Here is a 13491-nt window from a genome sequence, read left to right as displayed (position 1 = left end):
GAATAATTCAAGCGCTACAAACCTCTAACCCTTTTTTCGTGAACCAGAATTCGAGATCCGGCGTGCACTATATTGTCGCGTATGTGGGATGGGCGAGCTAGAACGATGCGTTGGGGTAGGATGGCCTGCTGCTGTCTCGAAAAACGTTCCACTCACCCGTTCGTCTGAACCTCACGATTTTATTACTTTTACTCCGAATTATAACGCGTGTACTGAGCGAAAATAGAGAATAATCCTTATAGTGTATCGAATGGAATGAAATATTTGCCGTGACTCGTAAAAATGTTCGGACATCAAACGCGCATTAGTGTAATTGTGAGCTCGTATTCGTGCTATATATTCCCATTCCAAAGGTGAATTTAATCCATTATTCATGCTCCTGAAAATCATTCCTTCAGCAAATAACTGTTTCCAATATTTGCTTTTACTCAAGTTTACTCCGTTTTTTATTTTATTTTTTTTTTCTCCAATGGCTAATGCTTCTCATTTTTAAACTACAGAAACGACATTTTTTCTATTTAGTACGTACTATTTGGTTGACAAATCGTCATACGAATATCGCAAAAGCGCCCATAGATACCTGGATGTTTTCTCCAAGGGATCATCTTACCCCACTATTCCTGACTGTATCATTCGATCGAACACGTATATATAAACACTGGCGCGGGAACACAAATTCCATTGTCGTAAAAATAGTGAAGAGCAGCGTATTTCGTGGCGCGTCGCGCTATATACATACGACACATACGGGGTTTGTGGATGAAAAAGGGATATACGAGGTTCGAAAGCCTGCTAATTCGCACGTTTTAACGCCTTGCGATAAAATCGTCGCTTCTCGGTATGTATGTATATAGGAATAGGTCGCACGGTTGCTGGCCTGCTGGACTGGAAGTTCAATTTTAGTGCCTCCAAGATACCAATTACCGTCAGTACGCGTCAAAGCGAGGACACGAAGACAAAAAATAAAACTCGCGCCCCCGCCAATTTCTCATCCTCATTCTCTATCCGTAGCGACGAGCTTTCCTAGAAACGATAAAAAAGCATTTTCTCGAGCGATAAAAAAGTGTATCGGTTATCATCGTAAGGTTCTATGAACTCGGCAGCATCTCTATTATATCATGCTGCAAAATTATGTTATTTTCGTCCATAGTATTATTATTATTAGCCTTATTATCGCGTTAGAAAAGCTTTTTTATCTAATTGCAAAAGTTTTGAATAGCCACTAGAGTCTTCAAGTCCGAAGTTGAGCGGATTCGAAGGATTTTACAAAATTCTTTACGGCGTTTCTGAAGATGTTGAGGATTCGAGTATTTTTCTCAAGTGGCGTAGCTTTACATTATTTTCGCCCAAGAAATTTATTCTGCACTCAAAATGGAGACACTTAAAATGGCTTTGATAGCGTTGATGAAAAACGATCAGGCGAGAAAAACATCTCAGAATTCATACAGAAAAATATTGAGACAAAAGTTTTGAGAGATTTTATCGAAAACGCCCTAGCACAGCCATAAATGAACTATGAACTGTGAAGCCCGACTCAAAAACGAAAGAAAATTTTCTCAAAAGTACAAAAGAATTAGGCAGGGAGAAGCATTACGAGTCTACTATATGAGGCTAGGCTAATTGAACGAATTATTAAGAGTTAATACGTATCGGGTGGCCACGATTTGGGTCACATTTTCACCGATTCCTTTTCTGTGGAAATATCATCAACAGGCATCGAAGAACATGTGAACAAAGTTTAGAATGTTTGAAGTTCAGAATACAAATTACGTGTATTTCGCTTGACCTCGTTTAATTTTTCTTATTTTTGCATATCATTGACGATAAAAATTTGAAACTCGAACCTCTGGTTTTACTGAAAATTATTTATGTTGATTCGAGGGATAGTTTAAGGTCCTCTGATAACGATAAGCACAGTTCCGGGGGGCCTCTTACGGGGCAAAATTTTGCGTTATTTCATTTACAATTTTGAACTTTTAACACGGTACCCTATGGGAGAACTCACAATAATATTAATTGTGAAAAGAGCTTTGGAAAAGTTTGTATCGTGAAGAAAATTTATCACAGATTCCGTTTCTTTAAAAAAAAAACATAAACTTACCGGGATTTTAAGAAAGAAAACATGAAAAAAACTTTAGTTTTTGACGTGTCAAAAGCGGATGTAGGTCGCATTACGTTAAACTGCTGATAACAGCTGATGGAACTTCGGGGCTAATTCGGGAATCGCGGAAATTTAATCAAATTTACTTTTGAGACTGACTCACGTGCTTTCATTCGTCTAGTAGCTTCGCTTTTTTATAATGAATCGATCATTTCTTTTTCTCGGTGCGATTACACTGATATAAATTTTCTTTCGCGCAATAAAAATATTCCCTAGGTTACGTGTATTTCAAGTGTCAGCGGTACGGGCTCGACCATTAACTAGTCAAGTTGAAGTATAAATTTTATCTTTCATGATATTTTTAAAGCATTTTATTACATTGTTATGATAAAAGTATTCTCAGCGTAAGTGTTTATTAATTTTATTAATAATTTAGACTTAAAATGAATCAACATAAAGTAGTTGCAAACTCGACTGGTCGTAGAACGGCCGAACTACTTTAATGAAATGTGATGACTTTCGTTTAATTTCGCGACTATTTATCGTTTTTATGACTCTGATCGTCCAGCGGAAACAGAGCCGAACGGATTTCACGCTGAACGAAAAAGTCAGTAAAATATGATGATACCTTTGGTCAGCGTCATTGTCCTTGAGCCCTCCATCGCACTGAAAAGACCGTTGCACGTAGCGTCGCCGCTCTGAGCGACTCTGTAAATTTCCGGGGCTCCTTCGGGTATCGGACCGCCGGGGAGTCCAAGATCATGGTCCATCGTTGACATACCAAGAACGGAGGCACGATTTAGTCCAGCACCGACGCTTTGTCCGGCTCTTTCGTAAACGAAACAACGATAGCGATCCTCGTTGCTGGACGAGTGCCCATGATGCAAACGCCCAACGAGGTAACGACTGCTGCCTTCTTTCCACGTCGCCAGGCATTCGAGCTCTTCCACTAAACAAAACCGAATAAAGATTCATGAATTACCAATCAACTTTTCAAAATCTGTAGAGATAAAACATTGTGATGTTTTATTTCCATCAAATATATAGGAATCTTGAGTTGTTCCAAGCTCCTGGAATATTACACACGAAGAGTGAAGGGTTCAGAGTTTCAGAAACAGGGTGAAACGGATGCTATTGTTGCTTCAATGTCGGAAGCGCCCGTTCCGATTGGATGAAGTCATATTCTGAGGCTATTTCGGTTTGAAAATATTGGCATACGTCAATTTATCCATGAAATTTGGAAACCAGGCGTCTTTTGTCTCGCTTTAAATCTTTTAGCTCAGCAATTACGGCGCATTGCGTTCTTTCAGTGTCTGTAATGCTTTCGCTCTATAAAATTGTATGAGAACGAAAGGCGCGGTACGCGAATCGTCTCGGCTACTCGAAGTGAACTCTCGAGGGATCGACGCTATCTTTGCAAAGCACATGAGCAGACATCGCCTTCCCGTACGAATACTCGTATTATAGCTTCAAGTATGTCGTATACATATGCGACTGACGGAGCGTACGTATCCCCTAAATCCGTTAACTCGAAAAATCAACTCGAAGGTCTGTTGAGGTGTAAAGCGAAAGAGCGCTGCTCGCGAAGGCATCATTCTTTTTATTCTTCTCTTATCTAAATCACATCTCGAACGATTTTCATCCGTTTGGGAGAATTCCTTCGCAAACCTGCTCGATAAACTTGGTGGTTAAAAGAGCGAGCTCTTTAATTCAACTTCGCGATGCACTTGGGCCCTGATTGCACACTTTATTGCGGTTCGTTCGACTCTGTATTGGGGAGAGCCAAACTTTCATTGAAGCGTGAGAAAAATTACTTTTGTCAGGGAATTTATTCGACCAGCAATGTTAGTTTCTCGTAATGCATTTTTATGAAAATCTCGACCATGATCGTCTGAATTTATCTGCTTTAAATCGTTTAATGACAATACGAAAGGTGTTGATGTCCTACGAATTAGTTTTTCTTGTATCAAAACTGTTTATCAAGGGATGCGGTGGAGTCCCGGGACGAGTATGCTCTACGCAAATCCGTAATCATCGATGATTCGAGCGGGTTATTTTTGAATTATGCGATTCTCCCTGTTTTGCCTTGTACTGCTCTCACGAGAAAAAAGTCTCGCTTCCTGCTAACGGTATTATCGCGACGTTAAAGCATCGTTCCGACGATCCAACTACATCCCTAGAGCGTGTTGAGCTCGGTAGCTAGACGATGAACTCCCATACAGCAGTGCTGGGCCCTCGTGACTCTCGAGGCGATAGCGTGTTCGCTTTTAGTCTCGCGTTTGTTCCAGCCCCAGCACACAGGACGTCGACTAATATGTCTCCCCGGGGATCGATGCAGATTCGTGCGAGCTTCTGTTTATGACGCGCTTCGCTCCGAAATTAGAGCACAAAAATCGAGGATTCGAGATATAAATAATTAAGCTTTTAAGTACTTTGAGCGTCAATTTATTTAGAAATATTTCATCAAATATTTATTCGAAGACTATGCATTTTTGGAGATATTTCCATGACAAAATTGTCATCTCAAACTCACTATAAATTTCAATTCAAGATGTTTTTTGATTGTTACTGAACCAAAGAAGTAAATAACGAATACGAACGTCAAATAATTATGTAAAGAAAGAACACTTCCTACAATTTGAATCGGCCGCGCTTCTGATAATCCGCGCGCCTTACTCTAGTCACCGATTGAGAAAGAGCGTCGAGGAACAGAAGGATCGAGAAGGATTATAAAGATTTAAAACACCAGTGGTGCGTAAGAAAGATCAATATAGAAATTAAAATAGAGAGACAATAGTAAACTTTGATTGTCATTTTTTTAGTTTACAGGTAAGGTTATATTACTAGTTTCAACAATTGGATGTAAATTAAATGTCAAGTAAGGAATAAAGAAATTTTTATCTTTTCTTTACAGAGAAACCCATTCTTGCCCCTTTTAACAAAAAAAAAGGGGGAATTACCATAATAATTATTTTAAAATGCCGCGAATTAGAGCAATTTATTGCTAAACTTCACTTTTTTAGGCTTTTAGTAAGCTCTGTGAATTTTACCTGCGCTTTCAGAAGCCGGTACGTCCGGGCATGCTTGGTATTTGAAGAGTAGCCTGCTGTCATCCGTGCACGTATCGACATTGCTTTGATGACTGGAGCAGGTGCCTCGCCCGCGGTTATAGGTGAAGGTCATAGGACCCCGAAACGGGCAGGGGACCGCAAGTGCCTCTTCCCGAAACATGGAGTACAATAGAGCATCTCCCGTTATGTAGGAGCATAGCGAAGCTAATGAATTTCTATTGTGGCAGTAGGCTGAAACGGAAAATGTAACAACGTTGTACAAAAAAACGGTTCGATCAAGGCATAAAAAGAAAACCACAGTTTTTGCTTAAAAAAAATGGAGGAGCTTTTTTCCATCGACATGCTATAGAAATGAGAAAGAAAAAAGGAAATTTCTTGCCCAAAATGGAAAAAAAAAATAAATAAAAAAAAAAAACAGATGTGAGTGGAAAGAAAATCGAGATGTAGAGTAACAGCCACGAAGAATAATGGAAAAGATGTGGTAACTATAGTATATTCCTCAAGCTCCGACCCCTCGTTATATCTCGCTCTTTTCTCTTCTACGACGTTTCTTCGTAGTTTCACTTGTAGAGGCGTCGTCGTACAGGGTAGTCCTGTCTGCTTTCTGCTTCGAGCAATATCTCAACGAGCTCGACTTTTCCCGCAAGACCATTCGCGGTCACGCTTCAAAGCAGTTTCGAAGAAAGAGAAAGAACAAAAAGACAGGGAGGGACTGTGCGAGTAAGCGTCGAAGGGAAAGGACGAGAGAGAAACTCGCCATTTTAAAACTATTAAATCTCGCGAAAAAGTGCAATGCCGTGTTTTTGTCGGCGAGGCGTGGAAAAGAGAGGAAGAGAAAAAAGAAAAAGGAGGAAAAAGACCAAATAAGTGATTTGGAATGGCGGGCTACCTCACCCCCCCCCCCCCCCCATCACTCCCTTGCACTTTTCTGCTCTTCCATGGATCATAGAACGGTGCAATTTTCACCACGTGCCCGACGGTGTCACATTTCTAAAGGTATACAAAATGATGAGCCGTATGAGTACACAGCGGGGTAAAGTGCACAAAGTACAATTGAAATATGATTTTTCCCAAAAATCGAGCTTCCGACGAAACTGTATGAAACCAGTATGAGTGGGGAAATGCAAAAGGGGAGTTGAAAATAGTTACGCAACGAAATGTTCGAAATACCAGGAAAGGACGATCAGCAGTGACACTTTTTTTTACTTTTTATTCGCAATCGTGTTATTTAAATCGCCAAAAATTCGAATATTTGATCGAAAAACGTGCAGGCAGTGTTTCCAATGTTGCACGACGAAAGAGATTAAAATACGATTGAAGGAAGGATGGAGAAATAGATGAAAAAAATAATAAGAAACGACAATACTTTGGGTGTGCTGGCTGGCAGGTTTTGATGAAGGACGTGCTAGTAGAGCAGCCAGACTTTGACAAATTGTCGAAAAATGGTAGCTTTCGTGGTTTTTTCCTCTGTCATCTCCGTTGCGTCGTGAAAAGTCTATGAGATGAGGTGAGTAGAGTGGTGTAAAAATAAAGTAAAGCCAGGGCAACCCGCACGTGCGATTACGTAGCGAGAAACGTAACGGCGCTTTCTATAAGCGCCCTTTACTGGTCGCACGAGATCTAGGTAGTCACGAGACTTGCCAATCTCTTTCGTGAGTTCACCTCGTCGCGCTCCACGCGCACATCCCACACACAGCTTTCGTACTTTCTAGTCAGGACGAGGCGAGAGCGTGTGCGGCTCTTAAAAGTGCAACCTATTTTTCAACATGCGATCCATATTTACATTCTCTCCCGCTACTTTCAATGCTCGCAGTACCGGAACGGAGCTTTGTGTCAAGTTTTTTAATCATCCTCTCGATTATGGGACATGAAGTTTTATTTTTTCCTCAAAAACTGTAATATCAGTTGTTATTATAAGACTTGCGATAAAAATAATGACATCACCGAGGAGGGAAATATGAATTTTGTGGAATCATACCAACGCGTCTTACTGCATATCTATGAATTTCAAATTGCAAGACTTTCGAGTGGAGAAAAATATTGGACATGATTTATATTTGTACAATAAGTAAAAAATCATAATCTTCGCACTGAGACACTTTAGCTTTCGGTTCTCATGGTCAGTTGAATCCGACGTGAAATAGCCATGAAATATTGAACGATTCGCTCTTTTCGTAACTCCGAAGTACATAAGAAAATTATCCTTACGACAGCTCGTGTACAATATATTAAACTACGACGAATGGGTGAAAGCTAGTCAACTCGAGCGTAGCTCTTTGGCCGAAAGATGACCTTAATTGTCTTTGGTGCATTGCGTCAGGGATAGTAAATGCCTCGAGTGGAAAGGATCCGAGCTGTTTCACCTCCTCGAGCGGGTTTTCTCCTACCCTCATTTCTGTCTTCGTTTCTTTCTCTCTCCCGCATCACGATCCTCTTTTTTCCACCCTTTTCGGCTACTCTCGACGTCTTCGTGACGTTTTCACTGAAAGGAGAACGTCATTAAGTTCTACTCGAATAATTCTAGACTCGAACCAAGGCCTCGAGTAGCGTAGACCTACGACGATGATATACATCGCTCGTAGCACAAGAAACTTCTCCGGCCCTTTACGTGCCTATATAGTTTTACTTCTACTCCTTTTTTTCTACTTTGAGGCATTCTCGAGCGAAGTTCTGACGGAAGTTCTTCTGTATCAGTCAAGCATTCCCGCTTTATGTACATGAGTGATTCTGACAGACTTACGAGCCAGGGACCTTGGATTCGGAACGATGTCCTTAGAATTCTCATTTGAGGATTTTGTTCAGTTTGCAATACTTTTCAAATGGCAAACAACAGAGATGTTTGTTTTGCACCAATAAGAAGCTCGTTTCCGCCACCACGTCTGCGAGCCAAATCGTACTCGTTTTTAGAGATCCTCATCTCGTGATTCAAAGATTTTTTTCCACGTGACGTTAGCATCGTGTTATACCGCGAAGCTGCGAACTTGCATCGTTTCCATTCGGGGCGAAGGTCAGTTGGGAATGTTGGCGATTCACAAAGGAGGCACGTGAATGCTCCAGTAAAAAATAGAGCCGGTCAAAACCATGCAAACCCTCCTGTCTGAAATGATGTCTCAGGAGCAAAAATAATTGTAGGTAAAAATGTGAAAAAGCAAAATGAAGCTGGATTTGTCAGTTTGCACACAAAACTTGTGAGATGCTTGGCACTTTTGGTTGAGCAGGTTGCTTAATATTATACTTTTGTTTTATGCATGAGAAAAAAATTCAATTATGACAGAGGTGCTGACGAACAGGTTTCAAGGATCCGGGAAAAGTATTAGTAAACGGTACTGCCGAAGCTGACGAGAGAAGCAGTGACGAGATACGGAACAATTGATACGAAGTAACTTTTGTCTACTGTATCTCGCTTGATCAAGAGAGTGGAATTCGATGGAATAGTCAAGTAGAATACCCGACGAACAGACTGTGATGAAAAAAGTAATAATGCTGTAGAAAAGGGACACAAGAAATCTGGACAAACACAATGGAGGATGAAGTACTTACTTTCTTTGTATTGTAGCACGTTCGAATGCTTTTCGTGAATGACGACACAACGGTAGCACGATTTTCTGGAACAAAAAAACAGGAATGTTACGATCTAAGAAACATTAAAGACAAAACATTCATTTACACCCTACGACCAATTTTATTGCTTATGAAACTTAAACCTGATAATTGTTTGATTGATGAATTGTTTGTCTGCTTGCATCCAAGGAAAGTGTTTACCGAGAAAAGAAGGAATGTGTGGAGGGACAGAAAATGGAGGAACTTTTTGTGCCACTTGTGATATTGAAATTTTCTGTACTTTCGAAAACGAAACTTTTCATAGTTTTTGTTTTTAAGTGAACTGAATCCAACGACTTTGAGAAGTGAAGTGACATATTCACGAAGCATTATGCTAATCAGAATTAATTACTCGTCTTGTGAGTACTTCGGTAGGTAGTCGATTTGTTCACGAAGTAACGAAAGTAAATGTGTTGCTAGGTGTTCCTCAGATGATCAGGATTCAGGACATTTGCATTAGCCTGAAAATCATGTGAATACGAATACGAAGTGAGTGTAACGAGGGAAAACAAGATTGTGCCAAGAGCTGTGTGTTCGGAGTAACGATTGCGTTGTGCACGAATCAATTATCCAGATTAAATCTCGTAAACTAGCTAGGGATTTAGCACTAAAATCGTAAAAATAGAAGAACCTTCCTTCGCCTGCAGATTTATTTGGTCACGTATAAAATGTCAGTGAATAAGTCGCAATAAAAATGATGAATTCGATGAAATCTTGTGGAGCTTCAAATTTACTGTGAAAGATTGATTAACATCGTGTAAATGTTTTTTGAAAAATATCAACGCTCAAATATTCATAAAAACCATCTTCTTTGGCCTACAGATTTACATATTCGTGTGGAGGAAAGGAGAGACAACACGATTAAGATGCGAGATGCGAACGTCCAAGCAAAGGATAACGTCGCAAAGGTACGCCATCCGAACAAAATACTTTGGATTCTTTCATAATTTCAGCTCTTCGTTCTTCATCATAATTACAAAGTTATTAGCCCCCCAATCCGAAAAATAATGGCAATAAGTAAAAAGCTGCCGTCTAATGTTTGAAACAACGATGAGTTGCGTAACGAAGCGCGATTGGGGGACAATTTTCACCAATTCATTTGCTCATGAGTACCTTTTTCATGGCTTGCTTACTCGAAATGAGCCTGATGAAATAATCAATCGGCTAACGAGAATTTCTTTAAATAAAAACTTTTGTTGGACCGGGTTCATTGGATTTTCTTTTACTACTTATTCTTTGGATGCCTTCTCTTCAAAACTCTGCGCAGCTTTTCTCAACAGCAGGTTCAATGTTGATCAAGCTTTCACTGCTATTGTTCGCTAGGTCGTTTTTTTTGCTTGTCTCGCCATTTTAACGACGTCAAGGGTAATCCGGCCAATAGTTCATTCACCAAAAGGTGGCAAGAGAGAAAGCTCGAAACAACGGAATCCGTTTTCAGTCCTGAATCACAAAAGCCTCGTGAACCTGGTAAAGTACAGTTGAAAAAGCCAATGTTGGAGGAACCGAGCGTAACGAAAGCCAAACAGTCTCAGGCCGCAAATGAAAAGCTCGGCTTTGTATACGCGTATATATACTGATTTTTATGTACTATGAGCGAGCATTACCAGGCATTTTCACATTATTTCAACGATTTGTCTCGCTTTTCTCCCCTCTGAAACTCCCCCTTCAATTTACCGACGCAGTTCGTATCTAAAAATAAAAACATTCTTCAACTCGGACGCAACGGACTTCGTAATTAAAAATTGATTAACCTCCTTGTTTTACTAATTTACGTGGTGGTGCTGCAACCACTGAAAGACGGGCGGAACGAAACTCGAAAAGCAAAAACCTGTTGCAGGATTTAAAAAGTGGAGAAACAAGCAGAAAGCTAATGGCATTTGTGTAAAACAAAATATTCTCTCTGTTGTGGCTCAACGCTCTTTTTGACTTGAGAGCGAGGAAAAGGTTTTTTCCTGTGTAACATCCGGGCTAATCTCAAACAGATTCGAAAAAAAGGCAAATAAAAATCTGCATTCCACCACCCTCCGGAGCAACGATGAAAAATAACTTTAATGAGATTATTTTTCAACGTGACCCCATTTTGTGAATATTGTCTCAGTATTAAATTCTACTTTGATTGCACATTTGTTGAATTGAAAGAAAATCGATTGAAAGACGAATTTTCACATTCGTATGATATCAAATCTTTTGTTATTCGATTGCATATCCATTCATCTCGCGTGCTTCGAACTCACCTTTAACTTCGCAGGCAGGAATTTTTTCCCTCCGCGCGAAATTTTATTGGTTTTTCTAGCCTACCAGCTCTGTACACTGCGTACCAAACATCGCAACGGAAACAACCCTTAAAATACTGATAAAACAACATTTGTGTAACGCTAGTAAACATATTCGCGGATGAGCACGATAATGTACTTTTATCATAACTAATCGTCTGCGAGTACATTTGTATCCTCGTATTGTATACATCTTTTGTCAGTATTCATCCATGAGTCATTGTAAGGTTTTCGGTCGGCTAACGGATGAGGAAGAATGGTCGAACGGACGAGGCAGCAGGACCCTTCTTTTTTACCATGCCCTCATGCTTCCCATTCGACTTCCTATTTCCTCTTTCTCTCTCTCCCTCCTCCTTCTTCTTCTCCTCTGACTGTATATAGATATACACATTTGAGCTCACTCCACGAGAACACCCTCAGGCTCAAGTCATCCCTCTGCCAGCTTTTGCTTGTTCCGGAATACTGTGCCAGCTCGCTAGTAGTGTGTACCGAGAGTTTTGCTCTCCCAAATTCTCCTTTATTGGTACTCGCTAATAGCGTAGAAAGTGCAGAGCGAAGAGTGTGAGGCGGGCGACTACGCGCTCGTGGAGCGTGTACCCCGATGACATTGTATTCTTCCCCTTTCACTCTCTTCTCTAAATTCTCATCCCCCTGTCAATTCATCACACACTAATTTCTGAGTAATCACATCCTGTCCCAATATTACAGAAGTTCAGACAGACATCAAACATTTCTTGATTGCCGCAGGCGCTCTTAACCTTCATTCTTTAGTGTGTTTTGATGTTTTTTTTTTTTTTTTTATTTTTCAGATTACTTTTATTCTTCATTCGATATTGTTATTTTTTGCTGTACTTACTCGTCGACGAGGAGAAATTTATCTCCCTCGTTGTGCAAGCATCTCCCCTTGCTCGATAATATGTTTCCCGACAAAAGAATCGGCTGGCGAACTCCGCTTTGGAACCAGGTGCCTTCCCAGCGTGTTGGAAACGCGCATTCTGTAACAAAAAATCATCCACAGACGGGACTTGATCGAATGTTTTACCGAACGATGGTTTTTGGCTTACACGACAGATATTCAGACTTTTTTTACACGTGAAACTTTCTCGTCAGAACGTACAAGCTTAATTACTCTTACAACGAACATATTTTTTATAGCAGTTCACTGGAAAAACCCTATATAAATCGGACGTGATGAATTGATAGTCAAGTTTCCATAACAAAATGGAACTATATCGCGTTCATCATCATTGATTGCGTTTGAAAATCGGAGGGATTGAGATACGAGAATTGTTGTTTAAGGGACAGGGCGTTAAGGCCTCAGCAGCGGCATCGGCAGCAGCAGCAACATGACGTAGTAATTTAGGGCGTGCGAGGCGGGCCACAATACTCGTCAGACGAAGGGTGACAAGGGACGACGGCGAAATGATGAGTTTCTGCACCTCGATCGGGTACAGTATGAGTTCGCGAATTGGGGACGAGTTGACGAGTCGTCGAGACTCTCGAGAGAGGGTGACGTTCGGAGAGCAAGTTATCGTTGTCGTCGTCTCCGTGCGGGGATACAAAAGCTTACGTAGAGATAAGAGCGAGCGGGAGGGAGCGAATTGAGAGGGAGAGAGATGAGAATCCGTTGGATTATTTCCGAAGGCGATTCGCCTCTCTCTGTATGGGGGAGTTGACTTCAAGTTATATCAGTTTGCCTAAATTATGTCTTCCACTACCCTACATCTCGGTGCACATAGGTGGTAAATAGTTCCGATAATAAATGAAATTCCAACGATATTGGTCGAGAGAACCGTTTACGTCAGGATAAATTGTAGAATTAAAATGTTTCTCAAGCATTTTTTACATTTTGTAAGGGAGCTTTGAAGCGTTCAGGAAAGTTCACGCGAATTTAATGGAAATCTGATGGAAAATTCCAATTTTAAGAGTTGAAATTTCGAAATATGCTAGAAATATAGACCGTGCATCTATTCCCGGAATTATTATAGGATCTACCGTCTAGTTGTCGGGAAAACAATTAACGGAAATCACATTTTTCGAAGGCTCTTATGGCAGGCACACTTTCTGTGCGACGATTTGGGTTTCATGAAATAGGATCCTCCCAACTTTAAAGAGCCGAAAAGGAGAATAAGAAAATATGCTTTTTCGATATCAATGATGTCTTAAGATAGCCTTGTGACCGGGAATGGAAAAAGAAAAACAATTATTTGAGGCCAACGAGTAATAACGACACAAACGGTGGAAGGTTTGACAACACCATGAGCCAGCTGGTTTAAAATACGGATGTGCATACGCATATAAACAGAAAATGACTATCGTCACATTTTGCTTGACGATTTTATTACGAAAGTATTCAAACCGCTATCCATTATATTAAGAATTTATTAACCTCAACAAAAAGTTACACATAATTTCAATAATTGCGAAAATAAATTTTAGTCGTTTC

The 13491-nt window shown here is 40.4% G+C and overlaps 1 protein-coding gene and 1 long non-coding RNA gene across 5 annotated transcripts in view; one reads left to right on the top strand and one right to left on the bottom strand.

Annotated features, from left to right (window-relative positions):
* The window catches only part of LOC122409151 (uncharacterized), a 178856-nt gene that overhangs the window by 41944 nt on the left and 123421 nt on the right, over positions 1–13491 (bottom strand). For all 4 annotated transcript variants that reach the window (XM_043416487.1, XM_043416504.1, XM_043416480.1 and 1 more), the window contains exons 6-9: positions 11902–12040; positions 8713–8777; positions 5152–5403; positions 2730–3050 (exon numbers count right to left, since the gene is read on the bottom strand). In XM_043416487.1, coding sequence (XP_043272422.1) covers positions 2730–3050; positions 5152–5403; positions 8713–8777; positions 11902–12040 — 777 coding nt within the window. The remainder of the gene's footprint in view (positions 1–2729; positions 3051–5151; positions 5404–8712; positions 8778–11901; positions 12041–13491) is intronic.
* LOC122409172 (uncharacterized) overlaps positions 9594–13491 on the top strand; it is a 29136-nt gene continuing 25238 nt past the window's right edge. Inside the window, exon 1 of the long non-coding RNA XR_006260624.1 lies at positions 9594–9680. This is a non-coding gene — a long non-coding RNA (uncharacterized lncRNA). The remainder of the gene's footprint in view (positions 9681–13491) is intronic.

The sequence above is a fragment of the Venturia canescens genome, chromosome 1 (assembly GCF_019457755.1).
Source record: "Venturia canescens isolate UGA chromosome 1, ASM1945775v1, whole genome shotgun sequence".
Taxonomy (NCBI): Eukaryota; Metazoa; Arthropoda; class Insecta; order Hymenoptera; family Ichneumonidae; genus Venturia; species Venturia canescens.
This window is presented reverse-complemented; position numbering and strand designations above follow the sequence as displayed.